We start from the raw sequence: 13,009 nt of genomic DNA on the forward strand, positions 1-13,009 counted from the left end.
GGAAGACCTGGAAACCTGACGTTATGTGCCTTATTTTTTGCGAGGACTTAAGGCAAAGCACAGCTCCCCAGAAATCAGCGGCAGAGATCTGCGTGCAGGGAGATATGCTAGCCCCAGGGCGCCCTAACTTCCAATCCGGGAGCAATCCAAACCCGGAGGCCGGCGGGGGACCGGGAGCTTAAGGCGGTGGTGAGATGGGAGCGGATGCTGCCGGGTGGGCTCGGACTCTGGCCGGCTGCAACTAGAGCCCGAGCGGAGGTGAGCCCGGCGGCGATGAGGGACGTGCGCCTCCGGGCCCGGAGGAGTTAGGTGACGTCACCTCCAGGAGGACTCGCTTTTTCATTAATGAAACCGGCCGGCGCGGGCGCATGCGCCGCAGGCCCCCTTCCCTCTCGCTTCCCCCTCCCCTTTCCCAGCCGCGCTCTCAATCTCGAGCTCGCTCGCTCTCCCTCTCCCCGGGCCGTGGAAAGGATCCCACTTCCGGTGGGGTGTCATGGCGGCGTCTCGGACTGTGATGGCTGTGGGGAGACGGCGCTAGTGGGGAGAGCGACCAGGAGGCCCCCTCCCCTCCCCGGGCCCCCCTCCCCCGCCCCCCTTCCCCCAGCCTCCTCGCCAACGCCCCCTTCCCCTCTCCCCCTCCCGACCGGGCACAGGCCACCCATCCCCACCCCCGTGGGAACGTTCGGAGCCTGCACTCCTCAGACCCTCTCCTCGCCTGTTCCTTCACCTCAGCCCCCGCTCCCCGCCCTCTTCCCGGCCCTGGGCGCCGGCCGCCCGGTCCCTCCGCCGCCCCCCGGCTGCGGGGAGGACATGGCCGCGCACAGGCCGGTGGAATGGGTCCAGGCCGTGGTCAGCCGCTTCGACGAGCAGGTAACGGGCCCGGGGCGGGCGGGAGGTGGGAGCGGAGTGGGGGTGGGGACGGAGTGGGTGAGGGGAGGAAGGAGCGGCCGCCTCCCCCGCAGCTGCCTCGGGCTCTGGAGGAAAGGCTTGGGGGGATAAGTGGGGGTGGCCTGGGGGGGAGGTGCGGGCCAGGAGGGGACGGCTGGTGTCTTGGGCTCCCCTCTCCCTCCTCAGTCGGGGGGTGGGGCCTTTTCCCTGACCACCCCTCCGACCCTCCATCCCCTTTATCCCAGCGCTTCCGCTTGCTAATAGGGATGAGTGACCTGGGGGCGCTTTCAGGGGCTCTCCATCTGGATTTAATCATCCCCCCCCTTACTTTTTTATTTGTGAACGGAGGTGGGTAACATTTAGGGGTTTCCTCTTCCCTCAGTGGACCTCTTAAACGGGAGTAACTGAACGAACCCCAAAGGCCCTTTTTGTGTACCCCCGATAGGAGAAAGATAACATCCCGCCCCTCCCCCAGTTTGTTCTGCTTCCTCTCTTGGAGGGGGAAGAGTAGAAGAAAGCAGGGAAACACAGGTTTTCTTACTTTCTGCTCCATCGTTTCAGCCCGCTCGGAGAGCTCCAAGTGCACACACACTGCACATCTTTCTGATGCCCCACACGGGCGTTCACCCCCCCCCCCAATATCCTGATAAGATCAGACTGGCTTTTACATTGCCCTTTGCAATGGAAACCATGGTTCTGGTTCCCTCCTGCTTCTGAAATATTTTTCCTTTTTTTTTTTTTTTCCCCTTCCTTGGTAGTTGCAGTTTCCCCTTTTATGTTTTGCCCAGCGGTCTGAGAATGTGAATATTGCTTTCTGGAGTGGGAATCTTGAGGATTAAGGGGAGCAGAGTGAAAGGAAAGTGGGAAACTGCATCAGAACCATTGACAACAGAGAGCGAAGACAGCTGGGAAGTGGTGCTGAAGCCGTTAATTCTGCTAGTGTTTTGTTGTTTTTTCTTTTTTTAACTCACTTCTTAGTTGACAAGAGAACTTGCATTGAGAATATTTGAGATGGAGAAAAAAAGTTACCTAGCTTGAGGTGGTGCCTTTTTATTGCCTGAGCCACAGACTCCTGGGGTTGATCAGAATGAATGCACCCGAAGCCTTTTGTCAGTAGGATTTAGTTTAACTTTGTGTTGCTGTTGAGTAGTTGGGGATCGCTTAGAAGAATGCTCTTTGTAGCTGCAATTCTGGGATGAACTTCCTGTGATGAGGAACTGCCTAAGATTGAGTCAATCTATTTTGTTTACCGAATATAATCGTGAAACTGATTTTGGGAGTCGAATGGATCCATAAACAGTTTCTGACCTATCTGAAAGATACTTGGGAATAGGCAGAGGAATTGAGAAGAAATTTGAGAAGAAACTACTTAGATAAAAGAGAATCACAAAGCTGTCAGAGACTTGAAGTTCTTTCACCCATCCTTATGCTTCCAGACCAAAAAGTATCTAAACCACTGTACTGCTAATCTATTTGAGGAAGTGAAATGTGACCACATATATTGGATTGTATTATTGATAGAGCCTTAGGTTTAAAACCTGATAGAAAAGACTTTCTCTGTGTAATTTTAAAAAAGGGTTTAAAAGGCACACAGTTCCCAAAGGTGGACTGTGTGGATACTTTAATCTGGATGCAGGAATTTGATGGATTCACACCACAACTATTGTTTCCAATTTTAAAAAAATTTTTTAATTGAAGGATAATTGCTTTATAGAATTTTGTGGTTTTCTGTCATACATTAGCAAGAATCAGCCATAGGTACACCCATGTCCCCTCCCTCCCAATTTTTTTTAAAAGTTTTTTTTTCAGTTTTTAAACTTTATTTCTTTGCTTCTTACCTGTTGATCTCTAGGTTTATCTGCCACATATTGAAAACATAGTTTTCTAAATTTTAAAAGAAGAATGATTTTGATTATATGCCCAATAATGCAAGTAAATGTTTCCTTTTTTTGTCCCCAGTGTTGAAAGACCTTAGACTTTGTTGTTTGCTTTGTTATGAATATTGTGGAATCAAACTCACACCATCTGTTAACAATTAAGAACATAATAATTTTAAACAAGCATTGAAAAACTATACTTTTGTAATGTTATTAAAGAGAAAGATCCATAGGACAAATTATTCCTCACATTTTTCTCTTATAAGGTTAAAGCCCACTGACTTTGAGATGTAAAAGTATAAGGGTTTCGGTGTTCAATGTAAGGCACTTGTAGACATTAACTTATTATGGAATTAGTAAACGTTTAATTTAAATCAGAGTTTACTTTGAGTTTGAAAAGCGGGAAAAACTGAGGCTCAGAGTGGTTAAGTGACTTTTCAATGTTGCATAGCAGACCTAAATAATAAGAGCCTCAGTATGAAAAGTATTGAATGCTGGACAATCAGGAATATTTTTTTTCTTGTGAGTATCCCATAGGATTTGTTTTAATAATCCAAAAGTATAGTTAGGAGGGAAGAGTTTACATTTATATTGAGGGAGGAAAACAAGCTACATGTAGTGAGAGATATTTGAGAGTCTTCAACATTTTAACTTTGTCTAAAAGTTTTAAATTTTGAATATATTGTCTATACTTTGTTTCACTGGGTCTTGGGGGAGTCAAGCTGCTGCTTTTTATTACAGCTAAGACTTATGTTGAACCAGAGAGCCTGTGTATGTCTAAAGATGGCAACTCTGTTTATGATTGAATTGATGTTTTAGTTGGACTTCTAATATATGTGGTGATAAAAGCAGAAATGCCTTACTAGCCACTGCTGATTACCTATTGTACTCTGATGGGTATTGCTCAGCAGCTTGGTGCAGTAGACCCAGATTAAACAGTGGTAGTGTTCCATCTTGACATTGTGAGCTCAAGTCATTGTTTTTAAGTGGGTAAAATAACATTCCTGTAGCCTGCTGGCATTGCACCTAAACCTAGTATTTATGGCAACTGAGCAATTCCTAACAATTTAAAAAGTGAGTACTTCTTTGATTAGGAATGGAACTTGTGAAGGTGGACAGCCAGAAAGCTGAATGTGTAAGTTATATCTTCTGCTGCTCCTTAACCTGCCTGTTGTATGGTACTAAATAGTAAGTTTCTAAATTGAAATTAGCAAATTTTAAGTGTGGGTGTGTAGCTTTAATTTGTGGCTCATTAGTCAGGTTACTTAAATTAGAGAGAACCTTCTTACCTGCCTCACCTAGCTTCATATGCCCAATCAATTTCTGTAGGACTTTGTTCCTGAAAGGGAGTATAGAAAAACTGGTTATATGAAGGTTTTTGTTTTAAGAAGTTGAGAAAGATACCATCAAATGATTTGTTGTACATATACATTTTCCACATCTGGTCAAGTAAAAGCGATATATAAAAAGCCAAAAAATAACATTTTAAAGAACATACTAGAGAGTAAACACGGATTTTAAAAATTTTAGTACTAGCTCATTGGTGGTTGTAAATTGAATGCTAATCGGAATGTTCTTTGAATATGTGGTATAAAACTTATGTTATAAAATGATTGGCGAGCATCTTTGAAGTAACAAGCTACATGTTAATTGGCCAGATAGATTTGTAAAACTTTGAAGTTGCTTTGGATTTAAAAAAACACAAAAACTCCTTAGCCTTGTTCTGGTCTGCCATTGTTGTAAGGCCTTATAAGTAGTTGAAAATGAATATTCTTTTGGCAAGGGGTATGGTGAGTGAGAAAAAATCACTTATTTATTCTGGAACTCATCTTTTAAAAACGATTTCTAACTGGTCCTCAATTAGTTCTCTGTGCTCCCTCACTCTTCCCACCTTTATCTAGCATCTAATTGAGTTTTTCTTTATGTGAGCTCCTTCCTTTTTGCCTTCAAACTTACTAAGATTTCTTTTCTCTTAAACATTTGCTTGGTCTTGTAGCTTCCTCTGTATAGGTCAGTCTTTTTCTTCCTTTTGTTGCCACATACCTGCCACCTCTCTTGTTTATCCACCTATGTCCTCTGTAACTCTGAAAAAACTAGCTCCTGCCTCTTGCTTTCCTTCTGGATTGCTGCTTTCTTGAAAGTGATGCCTTCTGGCAAAACAGTGGTTTTTTGATCAACTGTAATGCCACTGTGGTGGTCCATTACCCCTGGAAACCAGTCTCAAATTCCCAAGACACAATGCTGTCTTGTATGTACGCTTGCAGATCCTTCACCCCTTGGACAGATGTGCATTTTTTGTCATACCGTGCTGCCCACCGTTGAACTGCGGTTCCTAAATGAGGGTGTGAGTTTTGTCCTGCTCTTCACAGTCTCAGTGCTCATGCTAGCCATTAGATCTCTGTGGATCCTGTATTTCCTTTTTTGTTGAAATTGACTAGAAAAATCTGTAAGATTTCTTTCTAGTTTAAATATTTGATGATCTTAATTCTTTTAACAGTATCTCCCTGTGCCACAATGGTCTGTGGGGAGCTGACCCCACTTAATTTACCTAACATTTTCTCATTATGTCTTGGTGTGCACCTATGTTGCAGGCAAGCTGGCTCAGTCTCTTCCGTGTATGTCAAGCTTATTCCTGCTTGTCTGCCTCTGTTTATACCAGCCCTTGCCTAAATGCTTTAATTCCTTTTATCTTTTTCTAATTCCTGTCCACACTTAAATGGGCAGCTCAAGCTTCATTTTTCGCATGGAGTCTTTATAGACTGAACTCACTGCATCCTCACTTCTTCATGTGCTTGTCACCTCAGGTTCTACAGAAACACTCTTTAAGGTGTCTCCCCTTGGAAGGGTTGATTGAACATAGCTTAGCATTATTTTCTTTTCTCTTAGCTTTTTTTATCAAATGGAGTGTAAACTTTCTGAAAAGCAAGAACTCTCTGTGAGAATTCTACTAATAGTCATCCCAGGGCCCAGCAGAATTATAAGCACACGTTGAATCATTGATGGAATGTTTTTCATATGATTCTTGGTTCACAGGTAGACTGGCTAACAGGAGTGGTAATATTGGCTTTATTTTAAATGTAAATAACTGAATTTTATTAATAATTTAGTGTTTATGGTGGCCTCCATCGAATAAGTGAAATTTTAACTAGGAATAGGTTTTTAACAAAAGAAAGCTTTAAGGAGGAACTTGTACCTATTTATATTTCCTCCAACAGAGCTAACATTTTTGAATCAAGTTTCAGATCCGATTGACTACCTTTGTAATCTTGAATTTGTCACTTACTTTTAGTGGCACGTCTGCATAAGGAAATTTTTTTGCAGTGATCTGATAGGATAACTTAAAAGACATTTGCTCCTTGGAAGAAAAGCTATGACCAACCTAGACAGCATATTAAAAAGCAGAGGCATTACTTTGCCAACAAAGCTCTGTCTAGTCAAAGCAATGGTTTTTACAGTAGTCATGTATGGATGTGAGGGTTGGCCATAAAGAAAGCTGAGCGCTTAAGAATTGATGCTTTTAAACTGTGGTATTGGAGAAGACTCTTGAGAGTCCCTTTACGGAGAAGGCAATGGCACCCCACTCCAGTACTCTTGCCTGGAGAATCCCAGGGACGGGGGAGCCTGGTGGGCTGCCATCTATGGGGTCGCACAGAGTCGGACACGACTGAAGCGACTTAGCCTTAGCCTAGTCTTGAGAGTCCCTTGGCCTGCAAGGAGATCCAACCAGTTCATCCTAAAGGAAATCAGTCCTGAATATTCATTGGAAGGACTGATGCTGAAGCTGAAGCTCCAATACTTTGACCACCTGATGCGAAGAACCAATTCATTGGAAACGACCCTGATGCTGGGAAAGATTGAAGGTGGGAGGAGAAGGGGACAACAGGATGAGATGGTTGGATGGGATCACTGACTCGAAGGACATGAGTTTGAGCAAGCTCTGGGAGTTGGTGATGGATAGGAAGGCCTGGCGTGCTGCAGTCCATGGGGTTGCAAAGAGTTGGACACGACTGAGCGACTGAATTGAACTGAACTGATAGGATAATGAATGTGAAATGCTTCGAAAAGACTGTTCAAATGTAAAATTTATACATTTTCTGTATAGCTGACTGATGATTGTGTATTTACCAAATAAAGGAGGTTGACTAGTCTCTGGATGTTCCCCCTTATGTACCTTGTCCAATATATTCCTCAGTTTAGTGTTCACTGACAAATGCTTAGGGTACTGAGAGGGTCCTTAGGTAACCTACCATGAATGACTAATCTGTTTTCTTGCTTTATCATCTATTTGTGGCATACATAATAGATGGCTGTTCAAGTTTGGAAAGTGTAATAGAAAAATGTCATAAGGTGTTGTGTGGCTTGTTATATTAGATTTAATATTGTTTTATTAGATTTTAAATATTGCTACACTTTTTGTTTGACACTTTTGGCCAATAGGAAGTTAGTCTTAAATCTGCTGGTTTTTTTTTTTTTTTGAATGTGTTTAGCCTGGAGAATTTTGTCCTTAAAAGGTTACAGATAGAAACGGTAAGCATGCCTTATTTTTGCATCTTTATTCTTTACTCAGACTGCTGTAGGGCATTTTTGTTTTATTTTCAAATTTGGTGTTATGAGGTCCTGTGTAGACTCTCTGTTGTTGCATTATAGCAACATACTTTGCAGAGTGAGCCTTGTATTAATTAAAAACAGGTGCTTTGCACATGTGTTCCCTAGGTCTCAGTCTACTCATCATTGGGGGTTTTGTGTTTATCTGTGTGTATATAAGACAATGGACGGGGAGGGATAGGAAGGCTCATTATTTAAAGGAAGTTTAAAGAGAAAAATGTTCTATAGAAGAAGTAGAAGGGGAGGTTTGTGGTCAGCTTAAACTGTTAAAATGCTTAGAATCAATACTGAAGTAGAATATAGGCATCTTAAGCTCTTTCTTTGCTGAGGATTGACTTGAATTTATAAAAAGCATTGGCTTATTCTGTCTGACATCTTTTAGAATACCCCATTTTCTTGGGAGTGGAGAGGGAACAATGAGACAAAGTTTGTTTTGACCTTGAAGAAGAGAAAAGTTAAAGTGTTTTTACATTGTGATGACTGTGAATGAAGTTTAAGGTTTCAGCAGTAAAATTTCTGTTTCATGCTGTGTGGTAGAGCCTTAGTAAACAGAGCACACTCAGAGGTTGTGCTGAAGAAAATTTTAACATTGTAGAATATAAATAACTAGAATTGATAGTGCCTCCAATAAACTCTCTTCAGGTACCTGCAGTCGATGGCAGATTTGACCACTTCAGATGTTATATGGCTGAGGTATAGTTACATTCAGGAGGGGCTTTTGAACCATTGACTATATCATCAAAAGGGCTTCTGTTAAGACAAGAAAGCCCCAAGCTAATATGGAATGCCATCCTGTTATAATGAAGAATTGGAATTATCCTCTAAACTTTACATATTTTTGCTATGCTGCTGCTGCTGCTAAGTCGCTTCAGTCGTGTCTGACTCTCTGCGACCCCATAGACGGCAGCCCACCAGGCTCCGCCATCCCTGGGATTCTCCAGGCAAGAATACTAGAGTGGGTTGCCATAAATGGTACTGATTATTTTGCAGTAGCAGTAACTTGAGGTGCAGACTTCCAGATTGCATATTTTCTTTAAACCACAGCCTGGCACTCTTTTGGTTTGGCTTAGGGTTGCCACTACAGTCTACAAGCTGTTGCCTGCCCCTATTCATATTTTATAGTTTGGAGTGTCTTAGCCGGTTGAATTTCAGAGAACTTAAACTTTTTCTTGTGATATCCTTACCTCTTCCACTTCACATCCCCCAAGCAGGGTGTTGTGTCTAGTGCAAGAGGCATGAAGTTAATTTACTAAATATTATAATATTTACTAAATAGCAGGACGTTTAGAAATTTACTTTAAAGGACTTTAATTTATTTTCAATCATAGTTTTATATCCAGATGATGGCCTTGTGGGTAATTATGGGTCATAACGACCTCAAGCAACCCTTTTCCATCTAATTGTTGACAGCTTACCTTGGATAGTCCTCACAGTAATTTGGGCATGAGAAAACCCCTCTTACTGTCTCAAATTTGTGATGACAGTCAAGAGCTCTTTCTCTTACTACACAGTATATTGAGCAGTTTTCAGTGTGACCTTGGGCAAGTCAGCCTCTCTGAACTTGAGTTTTCTGTTTGCATCTGTAAGTTGGGGATAATACCTGGCTTTACTTACATCTTGGGCTTGCTTAGTGTCTTGGGTATGAATCTTTTATGTGCAAGGAAGCTGTAAATAATCATAAAAATGTGTTATCATAATTATTATCCTGTGCAGCATTTTTTCTCTTTATAGTTTGGTGATTATTATTATTTCTATAATGCTTGTGGAAAAACAAGCTAGAGAAGCAAAGCAACTTGTTCATTATCATATGACATGTGATTGAGTTTAAACTGGAGTGTGGGCGTCTTAATCCTTAGAGCAGTAACTTTCAATAAATAGAGCATTACAAAAAAGGTCTAAATTTTGTGAACAGATAGCACAAATATGTAAAGAGAGGAAAGTATTATTGCTTCTTCACTCAAAAATAACATGTTACATTTTGTCTTTTATGTTCTTAAGAGACAGTCTTTTATGTTCATAAGAGAGTTTGTAAGGAAATCTTTTTTCAATTGGTCATGTGTTAGACATACCTTTTAAGCATTGTATACTGATTTCATTGTTTATCATTATTTTCACCTTATCAAAACTTCTCAGGCTGTTAGTGGAAGTTGTAACATTGTTCCCCTTTTTAGTTTTATAACATTTTATAACACCGCAGATTTTTAGGTGAAGAGAGTTGAATTTTGAAGGTGAGAATGTAGAATTTGTGAGAATACCAATAGGAATGTATAGTTATAAATATGAGATTATGTTTTTGATTCTTTTATCTGGTATTTCACAGTGAAGTTTTGTAAAGTTGGTTTTCATACTCTTAAGAACATTCCATTGAGGATTTGATCAAATTTGAGGCACCCTTTTAACCTTTGGTTGGATTTGAGTGCCTTGTTCTGTTGGATTCCTGAGTCTGTCTTTCTCTTTGCCCATCTGTTTTCCTTCCTTTGTCTGCTTTTTGAAACCCCTCACCCCCAGCAACAACTTTGAAATCATTCATTTTGTCTTTTAGAGTACCTTTCCAAATCTTTTGTCTTTATCAGTGCCTTTTGCTTCTGTCCCAGCTAAGGGCTGGGAAGATGTTTTGCCTTTATCTTCTAGGCAGATCATCTTCCTTTTGGGTAATGGACTAAGGGGAAAAGACAAGAAGCATTTGTGTTTCCTGTTACGTTTCAATTTTTGGCCTCTGATAACTGAATTTGAGGTAGGGAATGGGAGAGAGAGAAGGTGTTGTTTTGGTCAGATGTTGGCAACAGAGATCAGTGAAGACCTGTGCTCTGGTTTCTGCCCTGACACAAACTACCTTTGCTATATTATGTAAATCTCAATTCTGAGCTATTTCATTTATCTGTTAAACAGGAAAAATATAATCTGACTGTCTAAAACTTTTCTAATTCTTAAAATGGATTGATTTGTTTCTTTTTTTTTTTAAAGCCAGTCCTCTGACTGAAAAAATAATTCCAGTCACTAATTGATTAGTTACAGATAGTTAGTTAGAAGGAATCTGAGATTATTTAAATCCACTTCTGCAATAGCCCTGACAGATGACTGTTCAATCTCTCAGTCAGTTCAGTTGCTCAGTCGTGTCTGACTCTTTGCGACCCCATGGACTGCAGCACGCCAGGCTTCCCTGTCCATCACCAACTCCCAGAGCTTGCTCAAACTCATGTCCATTGTGTCGGTGATGCCATCCAACCATCTCATCTTCTGTTGTCCCCTTCTCCACCCACCTTCAGTCTTTCCCAGCATCAGGGTCTTTTCCAGTGAGTCAGTTCTTCGCATCAGGTGGTCAAAGTATTGGAGCTTCAGCTTCAGCATCCATCCTTCCAATGAATATTCAGGACCGATCTCCTTTAGGATGGACTGGTTGAATCTCCTTGCAGTCCAAGGGACTCTCAAGAGTCTTCTCCAACAACACAGTTCAAAAGCATCAATTCTTCGGCGCTCAGCTTTCTTCATAGTCCAACTCTCACATCCGTCAACTCTCACACCTTAAAGTCTAGTAAGAGAGAAGGATGAAAAGAAAATTATGGTGACTGTTACGATGAATGCATAGGATACAATGGGAGTGGGTAAGAGGAGCCCTTAATTTAGCCTGGACAGTCAGGGAGAACTTGACAGAAAGTGAAGCCTGGACTGAGTTGTCAGTCATGTCGGTTCTTGCATGCCTTATTAAAATGTTTAAACCCTCGTTTGAAGGTTTTGGGTGAATGTAATTTCATCTAATGGCTTATGCTTTAGTAGGAGCGGTTGAAGAATGTAATAAAGGGAAATATTCAGTAAAGTACCATAAGAGGTAGAAGAAGAAAGGGATCTAAATTCAGGTGGTGAATTTAGAGACTGAGATGGCAGAGAAGGAAACAGTGGATTTGGTTTATAATAGCTGTTGGAGTAAATGAGAGAGAGAGTGCAGTTTAAGGACGTTTAGCAGTACTGGGCAGTATTACGGATTCAGCTGGATTTGGAGACAATGTCTTTGTTATGGTCATAGTCACTAGAATTGAAGAGATCAAGGAATGTTGAGGACCAGATGTTGGATAGGTGGTCCACCTTGACATTGAAGTCACCTAGATCCGGATTCCCAGATTTAGCCAATAGAAATAATGGATGCCCAGTTAAATGTGAATTTCAGATAAACAATAAATATTTAGTATAAATATTTCCCAATTATTGCATGGGATATACTAAAAATACTACTCATGTTTTTTTGAAAATTCAGGTTTAATTGGGAGTCCTGTATTTTATCAAGCAACACTAACCTGGATGGTGGTCGATGTGTGAAGTTGAGGAAAAACTGAGCCAGGAGTCCAATTGTTTTGATGATAGGGGAAGTATCTAGAAAATTGGTAGGTGATGGTGACAAGGTTTGTTAATGAGTAGCACATGAGTCATGAGCCTCAAGGAAGAGTGGGGAGAGTAGAAAAGTTTGGCCTCCTAAAGTCTTCTATTCATTGTTCCTAATTGTCTTCTCTGTAACGCTTCTGAGTGTTTGTCTTTTTACTTTAAAAATGTTTGAAGACAAATCTTAAGTATTCCTCAGGGTTGTCCCCCCCCCAATATATTATTCATTCAATTATTTTTTACAGAACACACCGTTAAGTATTTCACTGTCATGGTGCTTTTTTCTCTTGGTGCAGTTGGTGGTCAGTATTTAGGCATATCATTTGTCATCTTTTTTCTAAGTATTTTTGTATCTGAGGGTGTTATTAGAGTCTTTAAAAAAGAAGGCTTAAAAAATGCTGAGCTTCAGGTGCTCTGTATTTTTGTTACTCATCTGATTACTGGTACAGTTAACCTATCAAAGAGCGTGCATGTGCATGTGTATTTTTTTTAAAAAGCTTTTTTATGCAAAGTTTTAAACATGTACAAAAATAGATGATTATAAATGAAGCCCTATGTACCCATTACCCGGCTTCTACTTAGTTTTGTTTCATTCATCCTCCTACCCATTTCCTGCTCAGCTTCTCTTCATTATTTTGAAGCAATCCCAATTGTCATTTCTGCATGACTTATTCTTAACTCAGTCTGACTTTAAGAGCTGTGTGATTGAAAAACAGTTCTCAACGGGAAAGACTTTAGTTTGAGTCCTGATTGCTGAGGAATGAGTTAACCTGGGTGAGAGTCAAGCTGAGTGTTTTGAAGGGTGAATGTGAGGGTTGGGGAGGAGACATGATGCTGCCTGCCCTTTCTCACAGGGCTTTGCAAACCAAAGATTTGAAGTAATGTATGTGAAGGTAGTCTGTAAACTTGCTTCATGAAGGTAAGATTTCGTTATTAGTAAACGCTGCTTCCTTCTCTTAAGTGCTTAAAAGTCATCTGCATGGTAATCAGTCCTAGAATTATTTGGATGTTGACATTAAATTAAGGTCATAGTCCTGAAATGACCTTTTCACCTTTATCCATCCCTGCATTTTGAGGCACCATCTTCTCATTCCTAGTCTGACTCCTTATTTTTCGTGAGTTCTCAAAGTTCACTGACAGCACTCCCCTTGTCACATTTCAGAATTTTCATCTCTACCCTCAGATTAATTCATATAGACTTGAATTCAGATAAAGCAGGTAGGTGGAGTTTATGCTGTATTTTAGGTGTTCTGATGGCTGGCAAAAAT

General features: G+C 40.9%; 1 protein-coding gene across 3 annotated transcripts in view; it reads left to right on the forward strand.

Annotated features, from left to right (window-relative positions):
* Positions 1 to 476: 476 nt before the first annotated feature.
* NF1 (neurofibromin 1) overlaps positions 477 to 13,009 on the forward strand; it is a 238,244-nt gene continuing 225,711 nt past the window's right edge. For all 3 annotated transcript variants that reach the window (XM_081579690.1, XM_081579691.1, XM_081579692.1), the window contains exon 1: positions 477 to 870. In XM_081579690.1, the coding sequence (XP_081435816.1) occupies positions 811 to 870 (60 nt within the window). In that variant the 5' untranslated portion in view covers positions 477 to 810. The remainder of the gene's footprint in view (positions 871 to 13,009) is intronic.

Source organism: Giraffa tippelskirchi, chromosome 3, assembly GCF_054371585.1.
Source record: "Giraffa tippelskirchi isolate mGirTip1 chromosome 3, T2T-mGirTip1v1.2.pri, whole genome shotgun sequence".
Lineage (NCBI taxonomy): Eukaryota > Metazoa > Chordata > Mammalia > Artiodactyla > Giraffidae > Giraffa > Giraffa tippelskirchi.